General features: G+C 39.3%; 2 protein-coding genes across 4 annotated transcripts in view; both read left to right on the forward strand.

Moving 5' to 3' along the window:
* Positions 1 to 1,228, forward strand: part of abcc8 (ATP-binding cassette, sub-family C (CFTR/MRP), member 8) — a 164,274-nt gene extending 163,046 nt beyond the window's left edge. For all 3 annotated transcript variants that reach the window (XM_059973947.1, XM_059973945.1, XM_059973946.1), the window contains exon 39: positions 1,028 to 1,228. In XM_059973947.1, the coding sequence (XP_059829930.1) occupies positions 1,028 to 1,165 (138 nt within the window). In that variant the 3' untranslated portion in view covers positions 1,166 to 1,228. The remainder of the gene's footprint in view (positions 1 to 1,027) is intronic.
* An 8,588-nt stretch (positions 1,229 to 9,816) lies between these two features.
* On the forward strand, positions 9,817 to 17,295 carry kcnj11 (potassium inwardly rectifying channel subfamily J member 11). The gene has a single exon (XM_059975711.1). It carries the CDS (start codon positions 9,879 to 9,881, stop codon positions 11,019 to 11,021), a length of 1,143 nt encoding a protein of 380 aa, XP_059831694.1. The 5' UTR covers positions 9,817 to 9,878; the 3' UTR covers positions 11,022 to 17,295.
* The last annotated feature ends 1,030 nt before the right edge of the window (positions 17,296 to 18,325 follow it).

An 18,325-nucleotide genomic window follows, 5' to 3' on the forward strand; every position in this document is an offset into this window, starting at 1 on the left:
CATATGAGAAGTTCCTGGCCTGTACTTGCTGGAGTTTATAAGAATGAGAGAGATCTCATTAAAACCTACTGAATATTGGAAGAACTAGATAGAATGGAATTAGAGAGAATGTTTCCAATAGTGGGGGAGTCTGGGAATAAGAGGATGATGAATCTATATAATTCAGTGCCACAGAAGCCTATAGAGATTAAGTCTTTGTGCAAATTTAAAACAGAGACTTAATTAATGAAGGCAACAAAGGTTACACAGAGAATTCATAAGAATGGGGTTAAGAGGGAAAATAAATTAGTCATGGCCAAATGGCAGAGCAGACTCAATGGGCCATCTGTCCTAATACAGCTCCATTGTCATATGGTCAAAATATTTAGAAAGGTTTGAGGAGTTGGGGTGAGAACATGTAGAAAAGAGTGTTCAGTAAAGTGAGAAGGGAGTTAAATCCTAAAAAATAGTGGTCTTTGAGTTCAAATTTTAACATACCTTGGGTTGAAAATTTGTTGTTTTGTATGAAATGGGGTAGACTAAATTTGGTAAATGATAATATCCAGTGGTATTATTATACATTACAATGGAACAAAGGACAAGGCCAATTCAATAAATTAAGGCAGTGAATATCATGGGAATACTTTGACTTGGCGTATCTTAGGCTTTTTTGTGTACCTATGTGAAAGATTTCTTTCGCCTTTTCCTTTGTAGCATCGCGTTTCTCTAATTTTGGATGCGGATCAGATTATATTGCTGTCTGAGGGCACAGTAGCAGAGAATGATTCCGTTTCCAACTTGCTGAGCAAGGACAGCACATTTGCCTTTTTAGTGAAGACCAATAAATAAAGATGGTCACAAAGATGATTTACTGGGTTTGTATGGGAATGGTGTGTTATCATTATAAAAAGAAATCTTCTGCTTTCAAAACTAACATGGGCTGTTTTTGTTTTTCAGTGCTGAGTGGCTAACTAAATTTCCTATACTTTTTTTAAAATAATATCTGGTCTATCAATCAATCAGACTAATTAATACTTTGGTTTTCCAGCATCGTGTGCATACCATTTTGAATGCAGACCTGGTGATTGTGATGAAGAGAGGAATTATCTTGGAATATGATGCTCCTAGCAGACTCTTGGAACAAAGGGATGGAACCTTTGCCTCTTTTGTACAGGCAGATAAATAATACACAGCAATAACTGCATTTGTAATTTCATTTGTTCTGTAAATAAAATTGGCATATTTCTTACGGATGCGTTGTGGTGGCCAACATTTTGCTCAGTAGCAACATAAAACATTAAACCATCATTCAGTGAATGGATTTGATAGCTAGACCACATACATTGTTCAAATTTAGTACAAAAAGAGACAACAACTCAGACTAACATTTCACATTAACACAAAGCCATTTCTAACAAAAAAATTTCAAGAGTTCCAAAACTTTCCGAAGTCTAAATAATTCTACCATATGCCTACAATTCATTCATACAATAAGTTAACATATATAGCAATTGGAAGACTTTCCCCCTCTCCTCAATCTACTACCTATATATTCCTTCTCAATATAAATCTGACACAATCATTTATTCCAAACAAAGAAAACAGCATTTTTGTGGTTAGGTATGACTCCAAGATGGTGTCTACCTACCTGGTTGCAGAGTCAAAGGTGTCTGATATCTGTAAACACCTTGAAGGGGAAGGTGAACAGCCTATGGTCTTGGTCCATTTAACTACCAGTGATAATGGTAGAAAAAGAGATGAAGTCCTGTATGCACGTTTAGGAAATCAGAATTGAGGTTAAAATGCAAGACGTCAAGGTTCTTAACTGCATTTACTATCTGTGCAACATCTTGATGAGTGCAGAAATAGGAAGTTGAAATGTGGCTGGGCAGATGTATGGAAAGTGAAGCTTTAGATTCCAAAGAAACTGGAATCTTTTCAACAAAAGGTGGGGACTGCTACAAGCCAGGCAGGTTGCAGCTCCTCAGGAATGCGAATTTCCCTGTAAAACAGCTACTGCTGTTTAAACTAGTTTGGTAGGGGCTGTTAACCCCAAAACAGAATCAACAGAGAGAAAAGTTCATCTAGAGATGGAAGGCAGGACTCAAGGAAAGAGTATTTAAGAAGGCCACAGTGCAGAACAATAATAAATCTCTCGTTAACTGGAGGGTATCAGGAAGGGTAAGAATCTACATGCATAACAATACACCAGAGCAGAAAAATTATTTGACTAAAGGCAAAAGAAAGCAAAATTATCAGACAGATTTTACCAGATTACAACAGTGTAAGGACTTTAGGGACAATAAAAATAAATTAAACAAAATTTGTTTTACTGGGCATGTATATGAATGCAGAATATAGTAAATATATTATAAAACTACAAGCATAGTTATCATGGAAATGTAATTTGGTTGGGGCTAAAAAAAAGTGATGAGAATATTACATGTTGCATACACTGTACGAGTTGGAAAACTGTAAAAGAGCAAAAATGCAAGAAAATTGCAGAGAAATGCAAAAATTATATAGGGTAGTTATAATGGGAGGATTTTAACTACAGTATAAAATACCAGCCAAGCCTCAATTGGAATATTGTGTTCCTTTCCGATTATCACATTGTTGGAATCACAAGATCACAAGACAAAGGAGCAGATGTAGGCCATTCAGCCCATCAAGTCTGCTCCACCCCTCTACCATGAGCTAAACTATTCTCCCATCTAGTTCCAATTTCTGGCTTTTTCTCTACATCCCTTGATACCCTGACTAATTAGATACCTATCAATCTCCTCCTTACACACCTTCAATGATCAGGCCTCCACAGCTGCATGTGGCAATGAGTTCCATAAATCCACAATCCTCTGGCTAAAATACTTTCTCCTCATCTCTGTTTTAAATGGGTACCCTCTAATTCTAAGACTGTGGCCTCTTGTCCTGGACTCACCCACCAAGGGAAACAACCTTTCCACATCTTCTCTGTCCAACCCTTTCAACATTCGAAATGTTTCTATTAAATCCCCTCTCATTCTTCTATACTCTAATGAATACAGTCAAAGAGCCGACAAACGCTCCTCATATGTTAGCCCCTGCATACAAGGAATCATCCTCGTTAATCTTCTCTGAACTCTCTCCAAAATCAGTACATCCTTTCTAAGATAGGGGGCCCAAAACTGCACACAGTATTCCAAATGGGGTCTCACCAATGCCCCATAGACCCTCATCAACACCTCCTTCCTCTTATACACTATTCCTCTGGAAATGAATGCCAACATAGCATTCGCTTTCCTTTCTGCCGATCCAACCTTGTGGCTAACCTTTAGGGTATTCTACACGAGGACCCCTAAGTCTCTTTGCACTTCCGATTTTTGAATTTTCTCCCCATCTAAATAATAATCTGCCCAATTATTTCTTCTTCCAAAATATACAACTGTACATTTCTCAACATTGTATCTCATCTGCCATTTCTTTGCCCACTATCCTAAACTGACCAAATCTCTCTGTAACCTTTCCATTTCTTCAACACTTCCTGCTTCTCCACCTGCCTTGGTGTCGTCCACAAACTTAGCCACTAAACCATTTAATCCATAATCTAAATCATCGATATACAGTATAAAAAGAAATGCGGAACACCTCTAGTAACGGGCAACCAACCAGAATAGGATCCCTTTAATCCCACCCTTTGCTTTCTGCCTATCAGCCAATGCTCCACCCATTCCAATATCTTTCCTGTAATTCCATGGGCTCTCATCTTATTAAGCACCCTATTATGCGGCACCTTATTGAAGGCCTTTTGAAAATCCAAATACACAAATTCCACAGCTTCTCCCTTGTCAATCTTATTTGAGATTGTATTGGGAATGTATTAAGATTTGAGAGCATCATTCCAGGGATGAGAGGCTACATTCAAAACAATTGATCAGAAAATGGGGCTATTTGGAGTAGAACAAGGGGAGACTGAAAACAAATATGGAAAATGATGATGAGCCGTTAGGACAGAGTGGATAGTTACCATCACTAACCAGATGCTGTAGATGGAAACAAATTAGCTGCCTTCCTTCTCCATCCTGAAGAAGGGTCTCAGCCTGAAACGTCAACTGTCTGTTCATTTCCATGGATGCTGCCTGACCTGCTGAATTCTCCCAGCATTTCGTGTGTATCGCTTTGGATTTCCAGAATCTGCAGAGTTTCTTGTGTTTATAAATCAGCTACTTGCCTGTTTTAAAGGCATTGTGCAATGCATGCAGTGGAACATCAGGACTGACAATAACCAATACTCTCATCCACACTTCAAATTTCTTTGCAACATCAGTACTGCAATGGTAATAAGCTCTCACTTCTAGCCACAGTATGCTTTTTAAGTCTAACTAGAAATTTAAACATGGTAACAGAATGCAAAGCACTTGTTCACACACCTCATTAATCAGTTTCAATTAGCTGCTTTGACGGGCTGCCTATGAATACATTCAAAACTCATAGTTGAATCTGATATTTAGAATGGTGTCGCACAGAAATGAGGCTAGCAAACTTTCTGGCAGCGAAATCTTTTCCTGGAACAATCAAACAATCCCTATTCCCTGTAGCAAGGGTGTGGAGTAAAGAAATGCTGGAGGAGAATCAATTGTTTATAGCTCATCTGTGGCCATTTTCAGTGAAATGCTTCCAAGTATCAATACCACACAAGATCATCATTTGCAAATTAAAGACCCAAAGATACTTTTAGATAAGAGGGAAAAATTATATGTGTTCAGCTCAATCATGGGTAAAATGGTTATCCAGAATTCTCCAGCAGATGGTCAAGTAACATATTAAATATTCACAATCAAATCTGGGGTAGTTCAAAATCATTCATAGTATCAACAACCAGTTATTTTGGTCTTTTTTTTTGCAGTATGCTAGCAAATTCTAATAGTCCACAGTACTAGATATATTTGATGCATCTGGCTGATCCATGCAACTAGATGTGAACTTTCCCTTACTATTATTTTGGTGTCAGACTTCTCCAATCTTTGCAGTGAATACTCATAATATGTTGAAAGAAGCAGTGAGATGCAACCCAGGAAAAAGAATAGAATTTTCAGTGAGGAAGTGGCCTTCCCGCTCGCTCATTATGGTTTGGGCAAATTATCATATCACAGTTCTGCAGACAGTTGCATCACAAATACTACTGAGAGAGTCAACGGCAAAACTTATAGGCTTAATTTAGTCTGTTCCACTGACAACTGCAACCACACTACATACCCAATTAATTTACTTACTTCATACTTGTAAGTCGTTTCATCTTTGCGCCATCGATCATAGCTATCAGCGAGGGCTGGACTCGGAGCTGAGGTGACATTTGCAGCAGGTGTGCAGCATTTAATTTGCCATTGACCTATTGGAGCCAAGAAGTAATTAATCCTGAGTTTGGCTATCTTCATTTATCTGGGCTACAAAGTAGGCTAGCATTTTCTGCAACTGCAAAGCAAGTTTGTATCTGTTGTTCACCAAACCCTGTTACACTTCAATTACTCTCTAAAATGCAAATAACATTGCCACCAGGGATCTACTTCAAAGGGAGACAGTGAAGAACTCATTTACTAAATTCACATGGGACCAAAATAGTTGAAAAGAAGATCCAATATTTTAAATTTTTTAAAATGATTGTCTAATGGGATTATAGGATTATGCAATTAAAATGTTTATGATGATTGGTGGAAATGATGTAAAAGATTAAAATTATTTTCTCTAGTGGCAGAGTTCAGAACAAAGGAGCACAATTGAAGTTTCAGCTCTGTTATTTTGAGTCGGGGGGGGGGGGCCTTCACACAAAAATTGAAATCAGGTTTAGCTACAATTATGAAATTTAGAATTCCAAATACTTAATTAGGAAGAAAGAGGATAGAAATAAGATACAAATCAAAATTTGTAATAACACTTGAAACCCTTAAGTAACATTGCTTACAATTTGGGACATATCTTTCTAGCTCTAACACCTACGCCATGGGGGATGGAATATAGTTGTCACGTTATGTTGCAACTTCACAAAACACTAGTTAAGCTGCAATTGGAGTACTTTGTGTAGTGAAGACTGCCAGACTATAGGAAGGATGTGATTGCATTGGAGCGGTACGAGGAGGTTCATCAGGACATCACTTGGATTGGAGGACTTTAGCTGTGGGGACAGACTGGATAAGCTGGTTTGTTTTCTCCTAAGTGAAAGTGGCAGAGGAATGACCCAACAGAAGTATGTAGAATTATGAAAGACATAGACTGAGTAGATGATCAAAATAATTTTCCTATAGTGAGGATGTCAAAGGCAAGAGGACATCATTTTTATCTAAAAGTTTGGAGTTTTAAACTGGATTAAGTGATTTTTTTTTTAAACAAGCTGTTTGCTATCTGGAAAATGCTACCGGAGGAGATGAGCGAATTAGGTACAATAACTATATTTACTGTCCATATACTTATATATTGATCAGTGGATTAAGTAGGAAAGATATAGCAAAAGGTGGTCCTAGATGCAATCAAAGAATATAGGCAAATAAGTTGGCATGAAAATGATGGGCCAAATAGACTTTCTGCGCTGTACAACTCTATGATTCTCTATCAGAGCACATTAAACAAAGCAGGAGTAGCTACAAAATCTGTCGAACCTGACCATCCATTCAGTACGTTCATCCCTGATTAATGCTGGCCTCAATTCCTCATTACCCTCAACTCATCAGAATTTCATAACTCTCACACTTGTGAACATCTGTCCACCCTCTTTAGAATTATATGTTTGAATAAGGTCTCTACTCATTCTCTGAACTCAATGGAACATTATTTAGTCTCTCTGCGTAGGACAATTCTCGCATTCCAGGAATTAGCTTGGTAAATCTCCTTTTGATCAACCCTGTGTCCATTATATCTCTTCTTCGGTAAGGGGCCAAAATTGTGTACATTATTGTGGGTCCTGTGTCACCAATACCCTGTGCAACTGTAAATGAAAAGTTATTTTTAAACTCCAAATTCTTCATAATAATGTAATTTGCCTTCTTGTCATTGAACCTGCTGATAACTTTTTGTGCCACATACATTAAAGCACCTAGCTCCTTCTGAACTTTATGCATCTGCAGTCTTTCTCTCTCTCCATTGAGATAACAATACACTTTGCTTTTTCTTACCCAACTGCATGATCTCATACTTCCCCACGTTAAACTCAAAGGTTACCTACATGCACAGTTCAGCCTGGCTGGAATCCTAATCAGTCCTAGAATTGTGATACCATAGTAGTTATAGTACCACAATAACAGTATGTCAATTTGGGTCTTATTTTGTTACAAATCTTTCTTCCAAGTTCTCACTATCAATCCAAAAACTTGCCATTCCAAACACCTCTATTGCAAATTTATATATTGCAATTTTAACTTCAGTTTTATCCAATTACTACATTTACAGGGGATCTGTAGTTGAAATACTGGCTGACCCACCTGACTCCAGAACTTTCTTGTAGGACGTTCTTACATTTTGTGAAAGAAATGCCACTTCAATGCCAGGTACAGTCTAAGAATGCCAGTACAAGTTTTCCCAAATGAACCTTCAGTTTATTTAACATTCCACCTATCCCATAAATATACTGTGCTTGTGCTGTTCATGCAAGTTACTGTTCAATCAACATTTTAAAATAATAAAAGCCAATAGCCTCGACATTATATTTAGCACTTGAATTGCTGAAATGGAAATGCCACACATTTTAGTAAGAAGTATTACTTAACAGATTGATTAAAGCTGTAACCTGTGGTATCCCAGAAATGACAGAGACTTGATCACCCAATCTCTTCTGACTGCCCAGCAATGGACAAAGTTAGATATAATCCTGAGACTATCAACTCTCAACATTAAATAAATGTAGATTTAACTGCACAAGCAGAGTTAAACTTGAAGCTAAATTTAATTGCTGGAGGAAGTCAGGGAGGTACCTGTGAAGTCAAGAGGGATGTGTCAAAGTTTTGAGTTTAGATTCTGCATCAGGACTGGGTAAAGAAAAGGATGAGAAAAGATGGCCAGTTCAGGGGGAGTCAAGGGCTTGCCAATAGTAAGTTGAACTAATTGATGGGGGCTGGTGGAAATGATGAGAAAATGTATCCAGGTGGTAATGGTGGGGGGTGGGGGTGAAGGGGCAAAAGGTGAACAAAGTTTAGAAAAGCTGGGAGGACCAATGCGAGTGGGAAAGGAAGGGTTCTGAATTAACCAGAATTAAAACATTCAATATTCAGTCACCAGGTTGCAAGCCAGCCAAAGTAACGCAAATTGGTAGGTTAAGTGGATCGGTGAGTTGTGGAGAACTATGTTCCAAATGCAGGTAGATGCAGCTAGCCAGACCAAGTTGGTATGGAATAGACAGGCCAAATGGCCTGTTTGTACTATAGTGATCTATGACTCCATGCTGTTTATCATAGTGTATAACACCTTATATTCTGCTTATGTAGCTTACATCCCTTATCGTCAGCCACATCTGGTCATCAATTCCCCCCTCAGCTGTTTTTAACCTGTAACATGCAAGCTCCTGTCCCCTCTCCCTCTCTGCATTTTTATATACTGACCATCTTTGCTCCCTCTCATTCCTTCCCAATGCCGGGTCTCAATTGAAAACTCCACTAACATTGAAGGAACCTGCTGAGTTCCTTCAAAAGTTCATATTTGCTTCAGATTCCAGCATCAGCATCTCCAGTTAAATTCAAAAATGATTACGTTTTCACCCCAGTTGTCTAGATTGTGTAAAGATCCTAAAAAAAAGGATTTGCAAATAAAGTTGAAACTCCACCGCAGGAAACCATTTGAACCAGGAATATGAATCACTAGAGCTAAAAGACCACACACCTGCCACTGCAGTCATCTCAATGCCAATTCTGTTGGTGGGCTTTACAACAGAGAGATATCCCACCTAGGAACTGACTTTAAGTGTTTAATTGTTCACATGCTGCCATAAAATTTACCTCATACTAAAGGCATGTACGGTAGGCTCACCTTTATTATTGCAGCAAAATCTGGGTTCTTGACTGTTTTGAAACATGTTTCAGACACCCATTTGTCCCAGATAGCTTTCAGAGGCACTGTACTTTACCTCTTTCATAATCTAGTGAAAGAATAGCCCACAGAAAATCTATCAGGAGCAAATAATGAGGTAAAGACGGGAATATGGACGCACAGGGCTACCAGCAACCTGATTTCCAGGCGCTACCCTTGACTCATTACCGACTGGAAATCCAGTCCGACTTAACGTTCGCTGAGTACATGACTAATGACCCTGCTATGCTCGCTGTGCTGCAATGTGCTTTGGACAGCGAGGCTCAAAATATCCAAGGGTCAAGCGCTGAGCCTGAAAATGTTTGTGCAGGTGTACAAACAAGTGAAAGATGCGATACATGAAAGCCTCCGCATCACCGTGGGTTAACCTGGCCGCACGGCTACGAGTGTTGATGCAGTGCCTACTTAAAACAATGCACACAGCGTTAAAGCTAGTGATATTTTAAAGTCATATTCAAAGGTAATGATGCCCAAAAGAGATAACAGAGAAAGCGTCTCCTTTCCGAGCAGCTGCTGTCAAGATAACATGCGCGAAGGCGATCTCTGGTGCCAGTGAGAGAGGGAGGTCCTGCTGCCAATACCGAGAGCACGGCTGGGGAAGCTGCGGGTCAGGGAACTGCTTACTGCCGGCCACTGGAGCCTATCAGCCTCCCCTATCTGGTTACGGACATGATTGGCGGTGGCAGCTGAAGCTGATGCTGGTGGAGGACATCGTGCCCTCCCCTCCCTTCACATCCCCTCCCCTCGCGTCCTCCCTTAGCTGGTGAGCAGAGCCAGGCAGAGTGTGACTGATCCTCTCCGCCTCTCTCGCCGTGACTTCGGCTGAGTTCAGACCGGCAGTCGGCAATGGACCGGGGATGTTGGCCAGAAAGGACCTCGTCCCCGAGGAGTATGTACTGCGGCTGGTGGAGGACGTGTCGCGGCCACGCTACCGGGAGAAGCAACGCAAGGTACGCTTCGTCAATAAGAACGGCGCCTGCAATGTGGCGCACACCAACATCCGAGAGCAGGGCCGCTTCCTGCAGGATGTCTTCACCACACTGGTGGACCTCAAGTGGCGCCATACACTGCTCATCTTCACTATGAGCTTCCTGTGCAGCTGGCTGCTCTTCGCCATGATCTGGTGGCTGATCGCCTTCGCGCACGGCGACCTGAACGGCGCCGCGCCGCCCGCCGTGCCTTGTATCACCAGCCTGCACTCCTTCACCTCAGCCTTCCTCTTCTCCATCGAGGTGCAGGTCACCATCGGCTTCGGCGGCCGCATGATCACCGAGGAGTGCCCGGCTGCCATCACCGTTCTGATCGCGCAGAACATCGTGGGGCTGGTCATTAACGCTATCATGCTGGGCTGCATCTTCATGAAGACGTCGCAGGCGCAGCGGCGCGCCGAGACGCTCATCTTCAGCAAGTTCGCCGTCATCTCGCCGCGGGACGGCCGCCTCTGCCTCATGTTCCGCGTGGGCGACCTGCGCAAGAGCATGATCATCGGAGCCAGCATCAGCGTGCAGGTGGTGCGGCGCACGACCACGGCCGAGGGCGAGGTGCAGCCGCTGCGTCAGATCGACGTGCTGCTCGACAACCCGGTGGGCGGCGGCGCCATCTTCCTCGTCTCGCCGCTCATCATCGCGCACGTTATCGACCGCGACAGCCCGCTCTACCACCTGACGGCCGCCGACCTGCAGCGCCAGGACTTCGAGGTGGTCGTCATACTCGAGGGGGTGGTCGAGACCACCGGCATCACCACCCAGGCCCGCACCTCCTACCTGGCCGACGAGATCCTGTGGGGGCACCGCTTCGTGTCGGTGGTGAGCGAGGACGATGGCCGCTACTCGGTTGACTACTCGAAGTTCGGCAACACTGTCAAGGTGCCCACGCCGCCCCTCGGCGCCCAGCAGCTGGAGCAGGAGCGGGAGCAGGCCGTCGGGAGTGAAGGACGGGTCGCCGCCTTCGACATTTCTCCCGGGGCGAGGAGGAGGTCCTCAACTCCCCCAACCCAATGATTCGTGACCCCAGCACCACCTCTCCCCCAGGCCGACGGGTGGCAGGGACGAGATCCCAACACCAACCAGGCAACTCTTCCAAGCTTTCCCAATTCGTGTTTCCCAGGGGGTTTTGTTTGGCCATTGTGCATCTACTTAAACGTTTTACAATTTTGTAAATAGGAGAATTTTACTAAAGAAAACTGGTAAGAGACATTAAACTGTAGCGTTGGCATGGTTAGGTTTAAGTACTAAAGATAAGAGTTTTCTATACCTATTGTAGTAGCTGTTGATCAATCCAGTAACCAGCCATTCTATTTTCTTCTTGTAAAGTTTGATGGAGGATGGCAGACCAACAAAAGGTGCATTGCTACTACCTACTGAGCTGGAGTGTGGAGCAAAAAGATAGGAAGTTTACCCACTAAATCCCGCTCCCCCCACCAAAACTCAAATAATATCAAAGTCTAATGCTTTTCAGAAAGTCAAATTCTGAAAAAGGGAATCATACAACCTAATATGTTGACTATGTATACGTGTAAGTATAACTACTGTACCTGTATACTAATCTCCCAGTTGATTTCGCACCATACACTGAATTTTATAGAAATACCTTCCTTTGTTGCTTTATCTGAACTTTGTTGCCATAGTAAGGAGAACGTGCAAATGCTGGAATGCAAGCAACACACACAAAATGCTGCAGGAACTTAGTAGGCCAGGCAGCATCTATGGAAAAGAGTACAGTCACTGTTTCAGGTAAGACCCTTCTTCAGGATTCATGTGTCCTGATGAAGGGTCTTGGCCTGAAAAGTTTACTGTACTCTATTCCATAGATGCTGCCTGGCCTACTGAGTTCCTGCAGCACTTTTTCAATCATGGTTTTCATCTTTTTTATGCGAAGGCACCTCGACATTTATGTCCTTAATTTTAAGTGATTGCTTGGCTAGAATGTCTGTCACCTCATTTCCTTCAACTTCAACGTGGGTTGGGCCCCATAAGAACTGATTACACAAACCTGGACCCTGCTGCCGTAACAGATGTCCAATCTCAAAAGGAATGTCTGGCCTATGATTTGAAATATCTGTTTTAATAAATGTCAAAACTGAGAACAAATCAGAGCACAGAAGGAGGGTGTACTTTTTATACTCATTTCCAAGCTAAAATAATAACAATCATCTCAGATGTGAATATTGATACATATACTATGATAGTCTTCTTAATAGTCAACTGAGACTGTGGAACATCACAGAAATGTCTGAAAGACTTGTTACTGGATCGTTTGAGCCATCTGTATAGATATGTAAGAAGCCATAATATGCCTTGCATATTGCTGAATTACATGTGCCACTGATAAGCAATCATTCTTCATCTTAATCTTAAAGACTTAAATGAACCGCACATAAAGGGAAAAACCACGGAACGAGGTAAACTGTGACCATAATCCGTATTAAACAACCCAAGATTTTGCGGACATTCACTTCCCATCCTCCAAAAACTGAAGATATTATGAACGCAGTGCTCACAACACTTTATTAATGCTGCCATAATTGGATGACCAACTTTATGTCCCATTACGTTAACCCAATTAGCCACTGGCAACTGTAATCTGCATAGATATAAAGGTACCTCACCCGTTTCTCCCAATAATGTAAAAATTGGGAATGATTGAGCTTAAACTATCTATTCTATTTCAAAGCTCCTGTGAAGCTTAAGGGGAACTTTCACACTAGATGCCCTTAAGTTTTAACCTTATATTTACATTTTGATTGACAAACCACTGGGCCTCCCAACAATAAAGGGAGACTCAGTGCGCATTTCACTGCACTAGTTTGCTGGCTTTTAACACTACCACAGGACAATCACAGGAATTTTCTGACACTTAGTTTTCAAAATGCAAATACTCTTAATTCATCACTTGCAACTGGACATAAGCTCACTCCTGCACAGAATTAACCGGCTTTCAATTCTGTAAGTATGTTTGCAATTAATGTATTACAAGTGCATAAAGTACATTTCAGACTATTGGCTTGAGCAAGAATATGTAATAACTGATTCAGCAATAATTTACAGATCCCCCCCCCCCATTGAAAGGTTAGGATTCTTCATCAAGCATTAGTAATTTAACAAACTTAGCCATGTCCTTTGCTTTGATAGTGCTACAGGGTTAGGGATAATTTGCTTCATGTGAAGTTCTCTGGGTTCTGTGGTAGCTGATTAAGCTTATTCTGGCATTCCTGGGTACTAGATTAGGAAAGAAGCTGAATAGTTAAATACATGGTACATCCCTTCTGTCTTTTACATTGTGTATCCATCAATTGGGTGCAAAGTTCAAAAAATACTGTTCTCCATTTCAAGACAATAATTCCCAAGCAGAAGTGTTGTTAACATCTTTGAATCACTTCCTCTGTCCACCTAGCAATTTACTGCTTTTACAAGGTTGGAGTTGTGTGTCTGGTTCTGATGTTGAGCATATGAATGATGTGGCTTGTCCATTGGAGCGGACTGAGTGCAGTTCAGACCTCAATGCTTAAGAAATTGGCTTGAGAGAAAGTATTGGCATTAATATTTTTTTCTACTGGTGGACTAGACATTGTTGGTTGTATCATCCTGCTGTAGGTAATTACATCTTGGAATCATCCTGGAGGATGGGATCATTGCTGCCTAGTAAACCATGAGCTTTATTCCAGATTTAAAGTCTTAATCACAAAGCACTTCACTTCAGACAACCAAATGCTGAAGGTGTCATGCACAGGTTTTAGTAAAATTCATGCTGAATGTAATCCTTTGTAGAGAGCTGGAAGCTGAAACTGTCCATATAAGAAGTGGTCCATATTTTCCATGGTTTTGATGTAAATTTTTATGGTCAGGAACAGGAGGCAATTTAGTAGAGTGAGGCATATCGGTATTGGACTTGTGTAGATGTTTGATGTAAGACACATTCTCAGGTGTGCTTCAGTGAACAATCAACCATGATCTGGAGCTAGGCCTCTGAACATACACCCATTTGCCTAGTTCAGTGTTGAGTGTCGGGGTAGTGGTGGCAGAGTGCAGGTGAATAAGTTTAACATTTTTCCATTTATCTTCAGATTAACTTTGCTCCAGTGGTTAAAATGTAGCCTTATTAAGTGAAAGATCGAGGAAAGGGTTCAACAAACAATATAGCTTTGTGTTAATAATTATCAGTAGATCAATAAACCAATCCAATATTGCAGTTGCACACTTACATTGCATGCATTTGCATTTTAATCCTATGAAATGGCACTGCCTAAATCATGTGTGTCCACCAATTGTGGAAAACTTAAGTAAAATTTTGTAACTAAATAAAGGCTGATAAAACACCTGATGGCATTTTTGAAGAGCACATGCAGAGAATGACACGACATTTCTAACATACAAAATTAGCTTTAAGTACCTAAGGATATCTATGACACTATAGTGAAAATTTGTATATTGAGGTCTTATTGTACATTTATTTGATTATTGTCAAACTGATGTTTCCTACCATGGTCCATTTACAAATATTTATAAACAATTCCAGAAAATTGAAGTGAAGCAATAATTTGTAAATATTGAAACTATACTTGAATGATTGAAATTAAATCACATTAATTCTGTAATAATTTTGATACTCAGAATTGCCAGTAATAAAGTGGCCACCCAGGAAAGTGCACTGGAATGTGATGATTAAAAAACACATTTCAAGATTTATATAAACATTAAATATTTTAATCTTTTATATTTCATTTGAACTTCTCAGGGGCAAAGGGTGGATTCTGAGAGGATCAGTTTCAAATCAATGTTCTTGAGGATTTAGTTTGAAATGGGAAGAATGGTTTAAACAGAGATTCATTTAGAAAGACCCATTTTCTCTGTAATGAGGGTAATTGTGTTTTAATTCTTACTGTTTCTTATTAAAGTAATGAGAATCTGCAAACAAAAAACAGAATCACTATGTATTTTTAATAATATCCTATCCAGATTCCCATGAAAAATTTCCTCTTTAACTTATTTTCAATAGCTTTATTCAGGACCTACAAACACAGACATTGCAACCATATAAGGAAAATTTGGAGTATTATTTATTCCTGAATCAGGTGGCCCATGATAATTAAAGGCATAAAATTGGAGCACGAGGGTGAAATTACTAGAGTTCTCAAAATGGTGCTTGTTTTTAAAGATGAAAATAAAACAATGTTTTCTTGATTCACAATTAAAGACTGTAAATATTGAGAACCAGTTGGTCTGATCTGCACCTGCAGCATAAATGATCCCATGTAAAAAAAATCTACAAAAGGATTGCAAGTTATTTATTGTGCATACTTCTTAATGCATTATACGAAGAGATTTTCAATCTTCTGAATCAATAGCTAAGTAGTAAGTTGAACATTGCCAGCATATTTACCTTTAATGATCCCTGAATTATAGTTTCTGTAAGGAAACAGATTCAGAATTGAAAATTCTATGAAGAAAAATGAGTATCATAGAAGAATGTGTTGACATTGCGTGAACTAATGGTGCTAAATTCAGATCCATGAAAATGTACTGTGTACAAATAAAGCACATTAATTGCATTGTTGTTAACAATAATAATTTGTAGAAATTAAATTTTATGTTTCACATCTTTTGCATGGAATACTGTTGAAGGCTCATCCAGAAGATCTTTAATAGCTGAAACAAACAATTTACAACATTCTGGATAATGCTGCTAATAAAAATGTTTTAGAGATTTTAATGTGCATTTCAAACGAGTTCAGTGAAAGGGCTTGAAGAAAAATGGCCCTCTATATTGAAAATAGAATAGGTGACAGAAGTTTCTGGAATATCCCATAGATATAATCTTGTCTTTCTTGCAGCTAATCACATCAACGGTATTGCTTAATTTAGCACAATTATTAACCCACATTTCAAACTTACAGGCAAGGTTTAATAATTTTAAAATATTTAATTTCTGGAAAAAGATATCCAGCTTCCAAATCATTAAACAGTCAATGTAGTGTTTCAAATTAAGTTACCTGTGAAATTCTAGTTTTACCCCAATTGTTTGTTAGTTCTGAACATGTTATATATTATTTACTGTAACAATTCACTCTCATTGTTTTCTTCATTAAATGCAAGATTAGCAAATTATGATTTATGGTTCACAGCACACAGGATTTTCCTTAATCAGATTATGCTACTGTCTGTTGAGTGCCAACCCTAAACTCTTTATCAATTTACATTTCACAAAAATGTCACAACGCTTGAATTGTTTTGCAGACCAGTGTGCTGAGAACTCAAAATCTGACCTCTACAGTCAAAGTACTGTCATTGCAGAATAAATACCCACTAGTTTTGCAGTGTGAAACTTAAATACATTTTGATATTCAGCAAAGGAAGCTAAATTCTAGCTGTGTCATAGATTCTGGTTAATTGGGCCATCCATTCATCAGGGAAATGGCTTATTTTGGGAAATCTGTTTAAAAACAACAAAAGCTAAATTGAAAAAATTGCCAGGATTTCATTTATTTGGGGCAAAAAACTTGCCAAGCAGGTTCTAACTAGTATCAGTCTCGTGCACTCGTGTGGCTGTTGAATGCTGCACTATGCTTAGAGCGAACAAATTTTAAGTAGAGTAAGTTGCTTGCGTTTGTGTACAAAAAGTAGTGATTTTTATCACTAATATATATGCAAGAAATAAACACAATTCAGAACTGTTTTGCTCAGTGCGGTTTCAACTTCAAGTTAGGAACTAATAGAATTTGAAGGCATTGACAATCATCTTGAATGTTACAATAAAAATGAAGATTTGGAGGATGCAATCATAGATAGCATTATATGAAAGGTGTCCATTTTCTGCTCTAGGTGGCTGCACTGATTTTGTTCATTGCATACTTTAGATGAACTCCTCTGTCAATGATGATTAGTTATTAACTAATACAGTTATGTAGAACTATTGGTAGTGTTTTAATGTGTTCTGTATTTCACTGAAATATATAAATTGTTACTCAGTTTGTCTCATATCTTTTTAAAATTTCAAAATAGTGCAATGGAATATTTTCAGCTGTGTTATTCTCCAATTCAAATTCTTTGCCTAGTATTATAATAAATCATCTATCCAAAATGCTAACTTCACAAAATCTGTAGATTTAAGTTGAAAAGAAGTAAGTGGAGGAATGTGATGGATGTGATTGTTTTGAGAGCCAGGATAGATTCAATGGGCCAAATGGCTTCCTCAAGATGGGAATAAAAAAAATAAGCATGGTCCTATTAATTGTTTTCTCATATAAATTCACATCTAAAGAGAATTGTTCAAGTTGATTCCCAGGTGGTTTAAACTTTATTACTTCATTTTATTGTTCTTTTAAAGATACAATTAAAAATTAATTATGTAAATAAATATGGATTTGTATGTTAAATTCTTCACTGGTAACTCATCTTTTATCCTAGAAAAGAAAGGAGATCATAAATTCATTGCCAGGAATAAACCAGTCTGGTGGAGCAAAATAAGTCAGATTTGTTCAGGGGAAAATAATAGATCTAAAAATTGCATAGTCTGGATAATGGGGATCCTTAATAGCAGATGTCCTCTTGAGGGAGAACCTCTTGTATAAGATACTACAAGTGGTAGGGACGTATTGATCAAAGTCCACTGATTCCTGCAACTTTTTATGTTCGTATGCATTCGAGTTGCTGTAGCAGAGCATGATGCAACCATCAAAATACCTTCAACAGGACATCTGCAGAAGTTTGTTATGAATGTTTGATGACAAGATGAACTTCCTTACCTCCTACAAAAGTAAAGTAACTGGCACGGTTTCTGTATGATTGCATTTATGTACTGGGCTTTGAATGAGTCGCCTGATATGTTAACGCCCAGAAGTTAATATTAAAGCAGCTGTCTACCACAGATCCCCCAATGTAGACTGGTGCATACTCAGCCTCCTTTCCCTTTGTTAACAGTCAGCTCTTTAGTTTTTCTGATGTTGAGGAAGGGGTTGTTTTGTCGCACCACCCTACTGGTGACCTAACTCACTCATGTAAATTATATGGGGCAAATGTGGAACAAGTGAATAAGCATTTCATGCTGTCTAAATTTCTTACTTTTTGTATTGCCTCAACAAGTACATTATCACAGTTAATCTGTCTTTAGTTAGCCCTATCTATTTGACTAAATAAAGGGTCTTTTTTTCCATGATTCAAGCTGGGTTTTGATTTAACAATGCTTTATAAAAGATGTTAAATTTCTTTGGTGGTAGATATTTAGCCATGTTCTTGAGATAAGAGATGGATGGTAATTTTTCTCCCAAACAATTAATTTCAGTTCATTAATCTATCAGTATATAGTGAAA

The sequence above is a fragment of the Hypanus sabinus genome, chromosome 7 (genome assembly GCF_030144855.1).
Source record: "Hypanus sabinus isolate sHypSab1 chromosome 7, sHypSab1.hap1, whole genome shotgun sequence".
In the NCBI taxonomy this organism is placed as follows: domain Eukaryota; kingdom Metazoa; phylum Chordata; class Chondrichthyes; order Myliobatiformes; family Dasyatidae; genus Hypanus; species Hypanus sabinus.

Bases quoted from the DNA above. Each gene is read 5' to 3' on its own strand.
- kcnj11 (XM_059975711.1), top strand. From the start codon at position 9,879: ATGTTGGCCAGAAAGGACCTCGTCCCCGAGGAGTATGTACTGCGGCTG.